The 16,918-nt window shown below is 39.8% G+C and overlaps 1 protein-coding gene across 8 annotated transcripts in view; it reads right to left on the minus strand.

The window, feature by feature from the left end:
• Positions 1 to 12,671, minus strand: part of AMPD3 (adenosine monophosphate deaminase 3) — a 35,944-nt gene extending 23,273 nt beyond the window's left edge. For 5 of the 8 annotated variants that reach the window (XR_014693749.1, XM_084521581.1, XM_084521586.1 and 2 more), the window contains exons 1-5: positions 10,472 to 10,625; positions 6,800 to 7,025; positions 4,123 to 4,318; positions 3,489 to 3,654; positions 1,188 to 1,407 (exon numbers count right to left, since the gene is read on the minus strand). Coding sequence is in view for 7 of the 8 variants with exons in the window: in XM_084521581.1 (XP_084377707.1) it covers positions 1,188 to 1,407; positions 3,489 to 3,654; positions 4,123 to 4,318; positions 6,800 to 7,025; positions 10,472 to 10,493 (830 nt within the window). In the remaining variant the exon portion in view is untranslated. Of the gene's footprint in view, positions 1 to 1,187; positions 1,408 to 3,488; positions 3,655 to 4,122; positions 4,375 to 6,799; positions 7,026 to 10,345; positions 10,626 to 10,763 lie in introns of those variants that run through there. The other 3 variants (XM_084521582.1, XM_084521583.1, XM_084521585.1) reach the window with 3 other exon arrangements.
• Positions 12,672 to 16,918: the final 4,247 nt, after the last annotated feature.

The raw sequence follows: 16,918 nt of genomic DNA on the forward strand, positions 1-16,918 counted from the left end.
TCAGTATGTCAGTTTGGTTTCAAGTTTGTCCTCATTTTCCTTTAATCTTCCCAATATCTGTCTCTCTTGGAATATAACACACTGAATAAAACTGGAAATGCATTTACCTAGAGCATACTGTAAAGCAGCACACTCAAGCTAACTTTGATCTGGAGCAGGAACACTGACAATAACGGCAGGAGCACAGGCTTTTGCTCTTGAGTAAGTGGTTAGGGAATGGGACAGATCTGTTCAGGCCAGCTACTTTGCCAGCAAAAGGCAGGCAGATTAAGCTGCAGGTGTCATACACAAACTCTAGTAGGAAAACATACAACAGGTGTGACTAACTCGACACATTGTCACCACAACTTGATCTCAAAGTCAGGAGGACTAGGAGTGCAGTGCTGGCAGGCAGGGCAAATAGTTTGGAAGAACAGTCCAGGTTCCTTCTTTGTTCCATCCTGGGATGGATTCTTTTCCTTTCCTGGTGTTGAAGCTATAGGACACTGATGTTTCCAGTATTCAGCTGGGAAATAAACTTTAAAAACTAGATACACACATTTTCCCTATTCACAGGGCAGGGACTTTGCAGTGTACCAGTGACAACGCTGGAGTTGCTATATTTCTGTTTTTTGGAGATTCCCTGGAAGCTTGATGGTTTTGGGAAGTGAGACCTATTTTGATTATGCACACGCAGATCCGTTTTGCAACACATGAACAGTTAATTCACATCTGGAACAAACTTGACTGAGTATTTATATTGCTGAGCTGTTATGTGTATTGTACATACAAACAGTTTCTTTCCATGCAGCAAGAGCAGAGCAGACATTAAGGAATTCCAGACAACTGTTCAAAACCTCAAATTCAGCACAGGCCAAAATAAAAAAGGTAAGGTTCAAGTTTCAAGTTTCAGTTCCCATGCCTCAAGAAGTTTAGGTCAGATTTGACCTGAATGGGAATGTTTGACCGATGTCTTACTTTTCTGTTAACTGTTGCTCATTCTGCCATGGCTGATGCAAAGAAACTAAAAAGAAAAGAACATACAGCTGGATTTCATTTATTAAGTCTTTTTGTGATGTGCTAATGCTAGAGAGGCAAAACAAGCATGACTGTAGAATACTTTGAGGAATTAAATGTCATAGAAGTGAGAAATATTAAGGTAACTAGCAGCCTGAAGGGGCAGGGAAGAAAGAAAAGGAAAAACATACGTTGGACCATCTGCAATTAGAGCAAGAACATGGCTCAAGTCAAGAGTGTAGGTCTCCAGGTCAGGATATGGCAAACTCCGAGGCTCATTGAGTTCCATCATTTCTTTGTTATCATAAACAAAGGGAATGCCACCTTTTATCTTGATAACATAATCCAAATTGTCTGGAGCATCATCAAGATTGTAAGGATCTTCGTTTTCATCTGGGGGTGAATGGAAGTCTGAAAATAAATTTACATTGTGTTTAGAAGTAGCTTATACAAAAAGCCAAATAGTAGAAAGATGACTTTCTACTTCTATGTTTCACTTTTAGCGGATCTCAATACTTGCACTAAAATTATATTTTTGGTTGCTACAGAAGATCTGTTGTTACAACATAGTTCTATTCTGACAGACTCATATTTAATTGCAGTCACTCAAGTTATGCAAGTGCCTACATTTGTTCAAATATTTTACTCTAATTATTAGAGTTCTATGAACGAATGTATAAATAGATTTAATACTATTCTTTATTAATGTATGATGACACAAGTTTCAAATTAAGTTTTGAGAAGTATTTAAATTGGGATGGTTGAAAGTACAGTTTATATTTTTAGAACAATCTAACAGTTGTAGATTTCATACCAACCTTCACTGCTTTCACCTTCTGACTCATTGTAGTAATTTTGGAAGTTTGTATTTAAGCTTCCAGTATGCAGCTGTTCTCACATTGAAACATTAACCAGAGAAGAACTGACTGCCTTACTTTTCCACCTCTGCCCCTCCCATAGTCTAGTGTGGTAGACTAGTGCACACACAATACAATTTTCTTTTCTCTCAACAATCCCTGAATACACTTCACTCATGGTAGAGCAGGAAATAATTTAAGACCCGAAGACCCTGTGCTTCCCACTCTGACCAAGGCAGTAGTGGTGTTTTTTTTTGTTTGTTTGTATGTGTGTGCGTGCGTGTGTGTGTGTTAATAAAACGCTTTTTTTTTTTTATTGGTTTTGCATAGAACCAAGAAATGTGGAACCCAGAGGTATTACAACACAACTGTAGTTTTCTCCTTGACCTTCTGATCATGACTGAAGTACCAGAAGCAGAGTTAGGATTTTCTCAATACAGTTTTGTCATCCCTTACAAAATTAATTAAATCACAACTATATATTTATATCAACTGAACTGCATCCTTGCACTCACTCTTATCATTCAGAATCCTTTTGCCTCTTCAGTTAAACCAAGACTATAAAGTAACTATCCACTTTTATCCACATAAAGCATCTGAACTTACGCTATAAACTGATATCATACTATAATATTCATAACTATCCATCTCTAACTTGTGCATATTAAGACAGTGTGATATTTTATTATTAATAAAACATCAGCTTAAAACCATAACTGTAAAAAAATCATTAACATAACAATAGCTTGGAAATATCTTCTCAGCAGCTATACTGAAATATCTATCCTGTTGTGAATATTCAGTGTACTGCTCTCTTTGCACTCTTTCGGTATAACAAATGCTTGAAAATACTTCTCTTCATTGTCTTCCCACTAGTGACCTAGATGCTAGTGGATTTAAAATAATACAAAATGTCACTTTACGGCTGAGAATACATTGCCAACAATATGGATGTGTCTACACTGGCACATCTGAACAGATCAAAGGTTGCTCCACACAGGCTAATCCAACAACTAGTAGTGCAAACAGTTTCATGTATAAGCAAAGCTTTCAAGACACAACCCACTTAGGTGACAAATACGATTTGTGACATATATAGTTGGGAATATGTCCAACCTAATAAGCCTTGTTGAGAGATTGGAGTTTATTTACCCAGGCAGACTGCCCAACAAATGTGACTATCCAGCTTCCAGACCTGACATGGCAAGCGTGCCATGCCTGTGAAATTACCGACTCAGGGCTTGCTAACTGGTATGTATCATGCTTCAATTTACAACATAGATGAGCTCATAATCCATTTTATTTTAGTATGCCAAGATCAGGAGGAATGACTTTTCACTTGAAGCTATATTCATGTATGTTTTTCGAGGAGGAACACAAGTGCGCTACGTACCATCCCATTTGCTGGAAAGAAACCAATGACTGTCTGGTACGGTTTTAGCTTTTAACAGTTTCAAACTTTTGGATCAGATATAGGCTTTATAATTTAAGTCCATCAGTGATTCTCCACCAATTACTAACAGAATAAATTATAGAGACAAAGACACTCTGAAGAGACCATAACAAAAACCCAACTCACCTTTACTAGAGTAGTATATGGTTTTAATTCTATATTTTAAAAACAAGGATATTCACCTGGATGCACTTCATCTTCAACCTTCCATTTTTCATGTTGCATGCTACACAAATACTGGGATGTCGTTCTTGGGAAGCGATGGTAGGCAAGACGTGAATATTTTTCTCGAATGAGAAGAGCTTTCACCAGGCTCTTGGCAGCTTGTTCATAATCATCAACTGTAACCTGAAAGGAAAGACTGGATAAATACTGACAAAAATAAAACAGCAGCTTTAGTCACAAACTGAAACCATGCCCATAACAAGGAGAGTGGATTTCCAGAAATACAGATCTGTGTGACCTGAGCATAAGGATCTTACGTGAGGTCTCAGGAAGCCAGTGACAGAAGCAGAGTCCAAATGCAATGTGCAAAACATACACACACATGGAATTTCTTTCTCCTACCATATATTACCTGTGTATTCAATGCCTGACTATGTTTTTATCTATTTGACCTACCAATTTATTTTTTATGGGAATAAGTATAAATAAATTGAAATGACATGAATTCAAGTGTTTTACAAATATAGAACCTTTTACAGTTTGTTGCAGAGAGCCATGATGCAGTATCATTTCACACTTGAAATATATTAGCTGCTTGTGGTTTGGAATTTTTTCCTGTAGATACAGGAAGGGAGAAAAATAATGTCTTACCCCTGCACAGTAGTCCCCACTAATTGAAACTCTCTGAAACTCTGGTACATCGTATGGCACCTGGACTGGCAGAAAACCACTTTGAAGAACTGGTGTTGTAGGAGACAGAACAGGATTGGCAGACGGTGCTTTCCATTCCTGAGATGGAATTTGTAATGATAAAGACTGAGATCGAATCATCTTGAAACTTTTCTTCCTAGGAATTCATGGTATAAAGCATTAAATGAGCCTCAGTATAAAACATGAAGTACACTGGAAAACAGATTACAGCAAAGAAATCACCCTCTAAAAAATTTTACAAGATGAAATATCTCATACCATGAGCAAAATGTTGGTCACAAAATATTTGTGCTTTTAGCTTTTATTCCAATGATATTTCAAATGGTATATGCTACATACAATTGTACTTACCCTCCACACAAATACAATACGCAATGATTTATTTACAATCACTCTTAGATACCACTAAGATTATTTTGTATCACTTCTTACAAATTCAGTATCAGCGAGTCTCTGGGTAGAAAGAAAACATGATCACTGGTATTAATTTAGGAGAATCTGATTCTTAGAGCCAGTAAGATTAGAATTCAAAGTATCAGAGGAAAGTACTTGAATGTCATATAAGGTAAGTTGATGTAAGTTATCATGCTATTATACAAACTTTTCATTCTTCCCAAAACATGCAGGCTTTAAAAACTCATCTACTTCTCCAACAACACTATGCACCAAAATTTCATATATATAGTCATTCAGTTAAACTTGTAAGAACAAGGATGAGCAAATATAGTTATTCCTTAGGTGGTGTTTGATGAGACTTGAGCAAAAGGCTAACATTGGTTATCTGAGTAATAATATAGTATGGCTGTGATATGCAAATTTATTTCTCCCCTCTGGACAGTAAATGGCTATCCCCCATGGATTTAAAAACTTGTACCCTTTCTCAGCAAAACTGTGATGGATGCGTACCTTAGGAAAAAAACAGCTGAAAAAGCATGCTGTAATTTTCAGTGAAATAATCATAATATCTTTAGTGAAGTTTTGTAATATCTCTAAAGATTTCATTATTTTTCTTACTCAGTTTAAATGTCTTTTGAATATTCATCTAATAAGCAACCTTTGATGTCACTTTGTTATGTGCTGTGGAAATACTCTTCGTTTATTTTATAAACTAGATAACACTTTAATATGTTAGTAAGAACCACTAACAAAGGAAAAGGAATACTGGAATTCTCTCTGGAAGTTGTGTATTACCTCTGTGGCATTCAACACGCAGTGGTGGTGTGAATAATATGAATAATACCCTATGACCAAATTCCATCCTCACAACTAATTGGAGCCACCTTTGAAATCAGTATGAAATTCTTGACAGGCAATGTTGGATCAACTGCAACTGAAAGCAACAGGACTTTTACTCATATAACTGTTCTCTAAGTACATTTCAATACTTTAGGATAAGGGCAAATACATGTAAGCAACATATATGTAATATCCCACTTCCCACTGTTAAACTAGTGCAAAACTTTAGGCACACAAACACACAGTTTGATAGAACATTTTTATGAGGCAGTTTACCACCTTAAAAGTGAAACTTGTTGTTTCAGAAGGAAAGATACCAGGTAGTTATATGAATGCTAACATCTAGTTTTCCCTTCTGCACTTTTGTTTAAGAACATGCCAACTGGAAAACCCACTTGCACAAAGCAAAAACAAAAGTCTAAGCCTGCATCATCAGTGTGTCATACCTTAATTTAATTAAACCAAATCTTCTCCCTTCTGTTCCAGAAACACAATGCCATGTGCTGCCCAACTGATGGTCTGGAGCTAATAGGGTACATGTGTTTACCTATCAGTTTCAAATGCTTTCTTGTTTGCCTGTTTTTTGATGAGTCTGTACACATCCAAGAAAGACTCTGGTATTAGACAGCTGCTGACCTCATGTGACTCTAGCAAACAGTCTAGCCAGTCCGCTAAGGTTAAGATACTGGGACAGCCTGACATCAGTGTAAGGCTATCTCTCTCACACAAGAAAACTGTAAACCAAATCGAGTTTGGCTTGATTAGATTCATGGGTAAACTGAAGGTGGACTGACTGTACACTGACCTAGGAAAATTAAATTCAAAATGTGCACTTTTGTAGCTGACAGCAGTTCAATTTTATCTCCATGAGTTAAGGAAACCTACAAATAACCTCATTATGCCCATCCCACTCTCTGTTTCTCCCTTGATGTTAAATGTCAAGACTTTGCTTTCATCTATTTTTACAGAGACTAGAAGAAATATCTTACCACTAGTCATTTTCTGGAAGTTAAAATTTTCCGTTTCTCTGAATGAAACTATTCTATTCAAGAAAAAAAGAACTGTCCTCTTTTTTTCCCCTGATTCCTTCTTACATTAAAGAATGAGTGAGTTTTTTTCACTTCTATCCAGCAATGCTGTTTGTTAAAATTGCATAAGCAATATCTATGCAATTGCTGGAAGCACAGCTGCGGAGACAATCTCACCCATCCCTACCCCATCTGCATAGCACGGAAGGACACCGCACAGGTGCTCTTGGTACCTGCTGTTCACCTTTCTCCTGAAGTAATAACAGGCAGAATGTTATTTGCCAAACATTTCAGTATTATCTCAAACACATTTAAAAATAATTTTCCACTAAGAAAGCAACTACCAAACAAACCTTTTGGCTGTCTCCACAGACTGTTGTTCTGCCAGTTCCTTTTGAAGTTCCCTTTCCTTGGCCTCTTTCTGCCCAATAGGGCAATCTTCAGGCACAGTGAATAGTGACAAGGCATCTTTGCTGTCTTCTTCTCGGAGGACTTTAGCAAATACTTTCTCTGCTAGGAGCCGCACGTGTTCATCCACCTCCGAGATGTTCAGCTTTGGAAACTGTCTGGGCATCTCAGCTAATAAGGAAGACAGTTGAAGGTTATAAATACAAGTAGAATTAACATATGTGAGAGATCAGGGTTTGTTCTTTCTTTTGTGGTACACCTGTTGAAATTAAGAGTTCTGAACAAAAAGCATAGAATGGTTTGAATTGATAACCTTAAAGATCATCTAATTCCACCATTCCACCCCCCCTGCCACGGGCATGGACACCTCCCACCAGACCACATTGCCCAAAACCCCATTCAGCCCGGCCTTGAACACTTCCAGGGATGGGGCATCCACAGCTTCTCTGGGAAACCTGTTCTAGGGCCTCACCACCCTCTGAACAAATAATTTCTTCCTTATATATAATCTAAATCTGCCCTCTTTTAGTTTAAACCCATTACCCTTTATCCTGTCAGTACACTCCCTGACAGAGTCCCTTCCCAGCTTTCCTGCAAGCCCCCTTTAAGTACTGGAAAGCTGCTATAAAGTCTCTCCAGAGCCTCCTGTTCAGAAGTTGAATTAAGTAGAAGTCTAAACAGAGTTTAAACTACTGTGCAGTACGCAAGAATTGTAAGACTCCACAAGCATCTTTAGTTGTTGGGGCCATGCTAATTTGCAAATTCAGAACTTCGTGCACTCATTGAGGTGTGTTTTGTTGTGTTTTTTTTTTCCCCTAATAGGAACACAATTTATAATGTGCCAGTTCAGCTTGAAGTATAAAAACTACTAAAGGAAGGTTAGAAGTATACCTAAAGGCATACCATACGAGATTTTCACTGGTCCCTAGTTCTTGGCTGACTTGGAGACGTCCTAAGTGTTAAAACATAAGCAGAAGATGGCCTTCCAGACTGCTTTTGAGACCATAACAAAAGGCAAGGGTATAACGTGTAATGGGAGTGTTCTTTCCTTGTCACATGGTGCTACCTTGCCTCATGAAAATTCCTAAGATAGGTACGTGCAGATTTGCCAGAAGATGCAACTTAATGGCGTATCTGATAAACCATTGTTTGCAACGTGTGTGTTTAGCTGTATGTATGTACTTGCACGGAACAAGGAAATCACATCCACTCAGTTGCCTTCCTCCTTCTCTGCTGTGACTTGAAAGCAATTTTAGAGCCAAAAGTAAGTTAGAAAAGAATGTTGCACATTTCTACCTATTTCTTTTTTCTACCTATTTCATTTTCCTATTTCTACCCCACTCTTTCCACAAATACATGGGTTGTGCAGCGGCTATGGAATAAAATGGCTGTATAACCAAAGTAAAAATGTAGTTAGTTAACTCGGTGGATATTTTTTGTAGGTCATATCCTGCTTTTGAGTTGCATGTGGGAAGCAGACAGGATATAGACTTTAATTTCTTCTTGGCATTTAAATATGTTTTTTCTAAAGATATGCTTAATATTTTCAATTTCTATTTAAGTAGCCTTACATAACAAAATATTTCCATTTTGTGACAGCAGCAGTACTGAAAATACCATCTTTAGTGTTTTGTTTTTTGTTGTTTTTTTTTTTTTGTAGTTTCATTGCTTTATTTATATTTCATTTTTACGCAACAAGTGGATTTTGACATATCTGGTAGCATTCTGGAGCAGAAAAAAATACAGTTCTTGCAAGCACTGTCCAGCACTATTTATTATGTGCTTAAAGCACTTTTCAATGCATTTACAATTATGGACTTTACAACAAAGATCTAATTCTTATCATGTAAGTTAAAAATAGCAATGAACATCACAACAAATGGATCCAAGCGCTGCCAATATGTTCAGCTTGTGTCCAAACCAACATTTCAAAGCCTTTCTTGGTTACAAAAATACAAATATATTTTATAAGATGGTATTCATTTAAATAATGTGAGGTATGCTGAAATCTGCATGAGGCATGACAGTTTTTAACCACTCAAGGCATAACTTATCAGCACTCCTATTAGAGTATTTCTGAAGGCATCCTTCAAATTTCATACATTGATATGTGATCCCTTTTGATATGTGATCCAGTTGTTTTCAGTCTAAAGGATTCCAATTAACATCCACCTGTTTTCACAGTTGCTTTGAGAACACTTTTCCTTTTATTCTAAAAGCAAATAGAGTATTAAAAGGTGATGAGAGAAAGGCTGGACTATAGCATGGCAATTTAGTGATCGCCTACATTTCGTTGTGTTCTTATTTTTGTAATGAATTCAGAGGACAGTGAAAAAACGTTACTGATTTTAAAGAACTTTTGATCTGACCCAATGCAGTCTTTCCACTTGCAGAGTATTTGTTTTGCAACTAGTACTGAGTCTTCATGAAAAAAAAAAAGTCTAATTACATAAGAAACAAAAATACATACATGCCTAACTGAATGATTCAATGACAATGCACTAGGATGCCTTAGAAGCATCCAAACTTAGATTCAGTTTCTCACTTTCAAACCTCAATGAAGTCATGGGAGTCTTTCCACTGACCTCAACAAGCGCAGTTGTCCACAGTAGTAACTGACACACAGCTGCCGGCAACAAGGACCTTTTGGGCCACTACAGCCATGGCAAAAACAACATTTCTAGTTTGTATTTCAACTACAGTAAGAGTGTTAGAGATCTGAGTCAAGTGTGGAATATTTCTTCTGCTGCTGAATCAGCGAAGAAGATACCTTCAGTACTGACTGACTAGAACAAGAAAAATTGCGTGTTTGAGTGGTTATCACTGGCTGACTACTTTCTGAGTATAAATGAACATTTTCTTAAAAAATCATGATCAGAAACAAAAATGCAGCGGGAAATAAATTGCATGAGAAATCATAATTTAAGTTACTAGAGTAACGTAGGTTCACATCTGAAAGCATAGCTACAAGTACAATCAACCCACTGTGGAGAGCAGCACTTTTTGTGTGTTGTCTTTGGGTTTTCTCCTTTCTTTCTTATAAAATCTGATCTCTTTTGCTCAAGCAAACGAAAGGTTTGCCCACATCACTGCTAGCTTATGTCACTGAAAGGAGTTTAACAAACCTGAAATAGCTGAGAGACACCTCATGCAAACCATGCCATCCCAAAGCGGGGCAGGGATGAGGATCTCATACCCTGTATCCTTCCATAGGAGCGCTTGCTGTCCTCTACCCAAGGTGAGCGACCTGGAGAGCAACAGCTCCGCACCCCGATGGGATGGGATGGGATGGGATGGGATGGGGACACAGCCGCCATCCAAACGCTCTCCTTTCCTCAGCCTCCACCGGCAGCTCGGGTTCAGCACCTTTGTGGCAGAGAAAGCTACTTCCCTTGAGGCGTGCGGCATGAAACCGATGCGGCGGCCGTGTCAAGAGCCATTGTAGCCGCCGCCGGGGCTGCCAGCCCGCCCCTCACCTCACCTCCCCTCACCTCACCGCCCCTCACCGCACCGCGCCGCGCAGGCGGGGCCCAGCCGGGCCCTGCCCGGGGCCGCTCCCGCCGCAGCAGCCCCAGGCCCGCCGCCGCCGCCGCCGCCGCCCCCCGGCCGGGACTCACCGCCTGCCCCGGGGAGAGCCATGCTGCGCCGGGGCGGCTCCGCCACCAGCCGGCGGCGAGGAGGGGACGGCGAAGGGAGGAGCGGCTCCCGCCAGCCGCCGCCGCCGCTTCCCTCTGCCGCATTCGCCCGCCCGCTACCGCAGCGCCGCCACGGGGCCCCGGGGGGCGCCGCCCGCCCCCGCTGCCCTGCCCTGCCCTGCCTTGCCCGGCCCCGGCCCCACCCCGGGCGGCCCCTCAGCACGGAGCCGTTAACGGCGGGGCGGGGGCACCGTGTCCGTGTCCGTGCCCGTACCTCTGTGAGGAGCCGCCCGCCCGGCGGGGAGGCGGCCGCGGCTTCGGGCTGCACCTGCGGCTCCCGGGAGGGGCCGGCTGGGGTCTGCCCTCGGGCTGCCGCCTCAGGGGGAGCCGCTGCCCCGCGTCGCGCCTGGACGCTTCCCCACGGAGGCTCCGGGACGGCCGCGGCGCCGTCACATGGCTTGGGGCGGGCCGCCTCGCCTCAGCTCAGCCCGGCCCGCCTCGCCTCGCCTCGCCTCGCCTCCGCCGCCGGGCGCCCCGTGAGGGCCGCGGTGCCGAGCGCTTCCCTCAAGCCGCTGCCTCCTAAAGCGCTTGGACGCGGAAAGCTCTGCTTCGGCAGCAGGACGCCGCGAGGCCGGGGCGAAGGTGCTGCTGGAGGATAAGTTGGCTGCCAGGGCATCCCTGTCAGGGGTATTCGCGGCGATGCTCGTTCCTCCGTGGAGACACGGTTCAGGTGCCAGTATAGCATGAAAAGAAACGGAAAATAAATGTACTGAGTAAGGAGCCCAAGGCAAATAACTGAAGGTCAAAACAAGCATGACTCAGCAGGAATGAAGACTCTAGCGTGTTAAATAATTTGACCCCAATGTGAGAGATTCTAGGCCCTGGAGCTGAACACTTTAGAAACATTTAAGATAAGTTTAGGTTACAACATATGGGGTCCAATCATAAGGCATTTAAAGACAAAAGTATCTTTCCAGTGCAGGGAAGCACTGGGAATGAAGCAAGTGGAGAAAAGGCCCTTAGAGTAAGATGACAAACGGGGTAAAGGTAACTCCCAAAGCATGTCAGGCATCAGGTAGTTCTGTGTTCTGCCAACTTGGTCAAGGAAGAAATGTTCCATTGATAAACTTCAGGGTCTTCAGAGATTCTTTTGCCTCACACAGCTGGTGTAAAAGAAAGGGAAATAAAAAGAAATTAGGGACTCTACAAAGTACAAGTTGCAAAGAAGACCAGCTGTTTTGAGTCTTATGCTAGTATCAACCTAGTTATGTCTTCAGGTATTGTATGAGTCATGGAACTGTTGATGCCAGACATTTGAAAACAAGGCAGACATCCAAAATCATAAGATTGATTTTAAAATAATGATGGTGAAAAAAAAATAGACACAGTTTCTTCTCTTAGCTTGAAAAAAGGCTTATGCTGCGTGTGAATGTTTCTCCCACAGCAACTTTGAATGTCTCCATGAGCTGCTGCCAGGCTACACCCAGACCAGCCATCTGCTGCCCAGGAAACTACATACCATAAGTGTCTGTAATTCTGACTCACAGTTGTCCTGCCCACATGATACATGAGTAAAGGACACCTGTTGTTGTTGGCCATTCAGTACGCCCATTGACTGCTGGTGCATTTGTCCCGATTCCTTTCTCCTGTTTCCCTAGTCCTTCTCCCAGCAACCTGCCTGAACTTGCCCAAACTTAGCTGCTTCCCATCCCAGAGTTTTCCTGGCAGTATGGGCTCCTTAGTGAGTCTCTAATCATAATTGTGCCCTCCCTGCCTGCTGGGCTTAGATATCCCATTGCTTCTTGGATTCCTTTTCTCAGCTTGGCAAATGTGTCTTGCCTCCACGCTTGATTTCATCTCTGTTCTAAGCTACGCAAGACCTTGTGATAGTTCCCTCATGTGCTGTTGCTGGCTTTCTACCAACCACAATGAAAGAACATCAGTCTCAAAGATAACTGAGTTTCTACATTTTTTTTTTTCATGGAAACAGGCTGCTCTGCACACCCCAAGTTAAGAGAACATGGTAGTGTGAGTTCACATTTTGTGAAGACCAGAGAATTCATGTAGAAGGGAAAACTTTAAAATGCCTTAGCAAAGAAAAAGCTTCTGTAAGCATTGAGGTACAAATCCATAAGGACCAAGGACACTTGTTCTAGAAGACCATTGAACTATTTCAATTAGGTGTTTTTTTTTGTTTGTTTGTTTTTTAAGCAAAAGTTAGCATGGGTTGTAAGCGTAGAGACATGATAATAAATTGACAAGAAAATGCTTCAAAACCTCTGAATTTTTGCAGAAGCAATTACTATGGCTAGTTATTTTATAAACTGTGTTCAGAACACACATTTGCTAGTGGTTCCAGCTACTTTCATGTCCTGTCTCTGCTCTTAAAATGAACAATTCACATGTACCTTTGGAAAATGGAATTTACACTCAGCTGGCAACTATGAAATAGCATATTTTCAAAGGTAGGTGCTGTGTACACTTCCATGAGCACCTGCTATGTATAAAGGCATTACACTTTGTATCTAGACTCAGAACACCCCAGTGATGTCAGTTAACACCTTGTTAAACACTTACCATCTGACCTATAGAGGAGTCTATCTGCCTGTCCAATTTATGCTTGTATATAGCATGTTAAAATTAGTGCAAGTCTCCAGTTATTTGAAATGTTCTGATTCCTAATAAAAAATGTCAATACTTTTCTGAAACCACCAGGGTTTTGGTTCACTTCTTTCAGGTAGCTGCAGTTCTTCCAGGTAAGTTTTGCACTGTGTAAAAATAAATTTCTTTTTATGTTTTTAATCTTACTACAGAAGATGAAGTTACCATTATTCTTTAAATTTTGCATTTCTACTACGCCATCATGCTGCTTTAAGCCCTACTTCAGAGACAATTCTTTTGGTAACAGTAGTAAAGTCATGGTTGTTCCAATGTAGGTGATATTTGAACTGCTCTTTCACAGTCAGTTTGACATTGTAACGAAAAGAAATTCAGCAGGAGTTTTAAAGATTTGCTTGCATGTCAACATCTACTGAGGAATGAACGAGAAAAAAGCACTGATTAATTTTTAGAGTTAGGCAAATGTCTGTGAGATGATTGAAGCTGGCATTCATATTCATCTAAATTAGGAAATGGTCTCTCATTCTCACTTGAAATTGTTTCAGTTGTTGTAAACATACTGCTTTCATGTGAACACTGCCTTAAAAGCTAATGAATTTGAATTCTTTTTTTTTTTTTTTTTTTTTTTTTTTTAAGTAGATTCATATTATTGACTGTGGTGTTCATAACAGCAAAACAACTAATGGATCAAATGAAATATTTTATTCTATAATGGGCTTGAATAGTGAATTAGTGGCATCCAGGCAATGCTACACCTATTACTCATTCTTCTGATCTTTAATCAGTTCAGTTAAGGATATGCTTGGCAAACATGCATTTACCTGCTGAAGAGTAACTGATATTCCAACACCAAAGAACATGGTCAAATACAGTAATTTCCAAAAGCTGGAGGGGAAGCGTGTGCCAAGTGTGAAATGTAATTGAATCACATTATCAAATGCTGTCTTCTAGAAGGGAGAAGTGATTCAGCATTTTAAGCAAAACAATGGAGGAAAATAGTAATGATTCAAAAAAGGGAGAAAATTATTACAATGAGTGATTGAAATAATACAAAGCCAATTGTATCTTTGTGTTATATAAAGCCAGGAAATCAGAAAGCATCATCTTTCTTATCCACTGCTTTTGCAAGGTTGTAGAAATTCACCCAATGTATGAGTATCCAGCCCTGTATTTGAATCAGGCCTAGTTCAGGACTCTTGATACGGATGATTAGGGCTTTCTCAGTATCAAGTTAAACTGGAATTCAGAAATCTAAACATTTTGTTCCTACTCTAAATATATGCAGCAATTTTTATATCTTTTGGAGACATCTAGAAGCTATTCCAGAAAGTATGCTAGGGGGCTACCAAGGAGGAGAAACATGTATTAGGCCAATTTTTGATAAAACCCTATCTTGGATAGGTATGGTGTTAGGAATATACATGTATACCTACAAGATGCATGTATGAACATATAAAATGCAAAATGTTTTGAAAATGACTTGTACTCACTAAAATTGATAGTAAGTTAGGAATCCCATTCCTTCTTTATTTCAGTCAAATGACGTTCTCCATCCTGAAAGGATGCCTGCAAGTATAATTGTCCTGTAGTTTATTATTATAAAATAAAATACATGTAGTATGCAAATATAAATCTGATTGTCAAAAAAAAAAAAAAAAAAATGAAGTGGAAATGAGACCTGTGGAAGTCACAATAGGATGTGATTGTTCAGTCACTATTTTAAAAATAAACTAGGAAAGCATCTGTATAGTCCTAATAATGTCAGTCTGAAATAACAGAAGTTTTCCATGAGTTTATAAATGGAATATACTGTAACACTTTGTTGCACAAGAAGGTTTTACAAGCAAGATGGGAAGCTTTGGTATGTTTGTATTTGTAAGCTGGAATCGTAAACTGTCATTTGGCTATTTGGAGCACTTTCTTTCCAGTCAGTTGGCAAATTCTTTGCTAGCATCTACTAACTGCCTTGCTTTGTTGCAACAGCCATGTAAAAATGCCAGTTTAAAACTAGTTTGTCTTAAACTTACTTCACTTGGACTTTGCAAGTATTTACCCCTGGTGGAAAACTGTCTTGCTCTGAAATTATACATAAATTATCTGAAATTCTGCATCCCTTCTAAGAAGAAGAGCTCTCACTGTATTAGATAAACCTATATGTGGAACTGAAAGATCTTTAATCTGATTTATAAAAAGGAGGATTTTCTGAAAGTTGCATTTCACATCTGTTACATGATGTCCAAATGAAATCCTTTTTAACCACAACTCTGATGTACCATGCCATTTTACTCAGGTCTGTTTTAGGAGGAATTTTATTTGTTTAAAATGCACATAAAATAAAACATTCAGCATGCAGCTGTCTACATGTATTAAATTAGACACTGCTAGTGAATGATAAATAATTAAACACTGAAAGTACAGCTCACAATTAGGAGCTCTATGGTCTGAAACCCCCAGAATAAAGAATATTCTGAATTATTTGACTTCTGCAAAAATCATTCCTGAAACTTAAACGGTATGTTTAAAATTGTTTTTCATATTATGTTTGCAGTGGAAACACAGATAGTTTCATTAAGTGATATTAAGTTCTGTTACTTTTAGATGACCAGTAGGGTTTTTCATGATGATCTACGACTACGGTTGGCATCTGGATTACTTGGCTTTCAAGTCAGAAATTTAATTCCAAAAAACAGATATCTGTGTGATGCAGGTGGAACATATAACTGTACCCAGAAAGTGGAAAATAAAAGATATGGTTTAGACATAAGCTTACACAAACTTATGTAGCTTTGTATGAACCTGGGGTTACATGTCACTTAACTGCAGTCTTCAGTGTCCCCAGAACATCCCCAGTCTTTTCTTCATTTCCTGCTCTAAAGAGATGAGTGTAAATCTGCAACCTGAAAAGCCAGGCATTCATTGTACAAGGGGATTCCTTATGGCGATTTGCAGCCAAAATAAACATGATCTGTATTGCTTGTGTAGTGCTATGCAGACAGTTGTCAAGAAATAGAGGCCCAGATGTTCCTATTTTCATGTAGAAACTTAAAATTTCACCTGAAAAAGAATTTGCTTATTTATTTTTTCCAGCCTATGTGAACTACAAAATGCTATGGCTATGCCTAAGTTTATGCACAAAATAGCTGCGAAAGGCCCTGTGTTCTTTCCATAAAGCCCTTCTAAAGTATTAGGTACTAGCACTTCGTGACATTTTCCATACTTTTTTTTTTTTTTTTTTTTTTTTTCCTACCACATAGGTAAAGGGAAAATGACGTATTTTATTTGTTGCAAGCATGGTTTGCCAAGAGGGAGATGCAGGTCTGCCCTTACTAGATACCAGGATGTGCCACCCAGCAGCACCAGTTTGCCAGATGTTGCCTGGCGTAGATGCAATGAGGAGAGGGCTGTGGCACCACCTGCTGCTCTGGGCTGTGGCGCGAGTCTGCTTTTCTCCCTGCGGCTCGTGACCTTGCCAGTGTTATGTAAACTGCAGTTATGCAAGGAATGCAGATTTCACCTTACATAACAGTTCGTTCCTGCTCAAGATTTCCTTATGTGTACCAATGGCTCATATAAATTAAAAGAAGGGGAAAAGCAGTTGTTGTGTTATTAAAGAGATATATCTCTGGTTCCAAAACAACTTGATTACCTGTTTGCTGCTGTGGTATTTCATACTCAAGCAATTTCATGGAATTCCAGTCTCTTTCTTTACCTGGAAGAAGTTCCCTTCTGTTCAAAAAACCAGCGCATGTACCTTAGTCCTATCTGTGCCACTTTATGAGGGTCTGAGAAAGACTTTACTGAATCATAGTT

This window comes from Aythya ferina (genome assembly GCF_964211825.1).
Source record: "Aythya ferina genome assembly, chromosome: 5".
NCBI classification, from domain to species: Eukaryota; Metazoa; Chordata; class Aves; order Anseriformes; family Anatidae; genus Aythya; species Aythya ferina.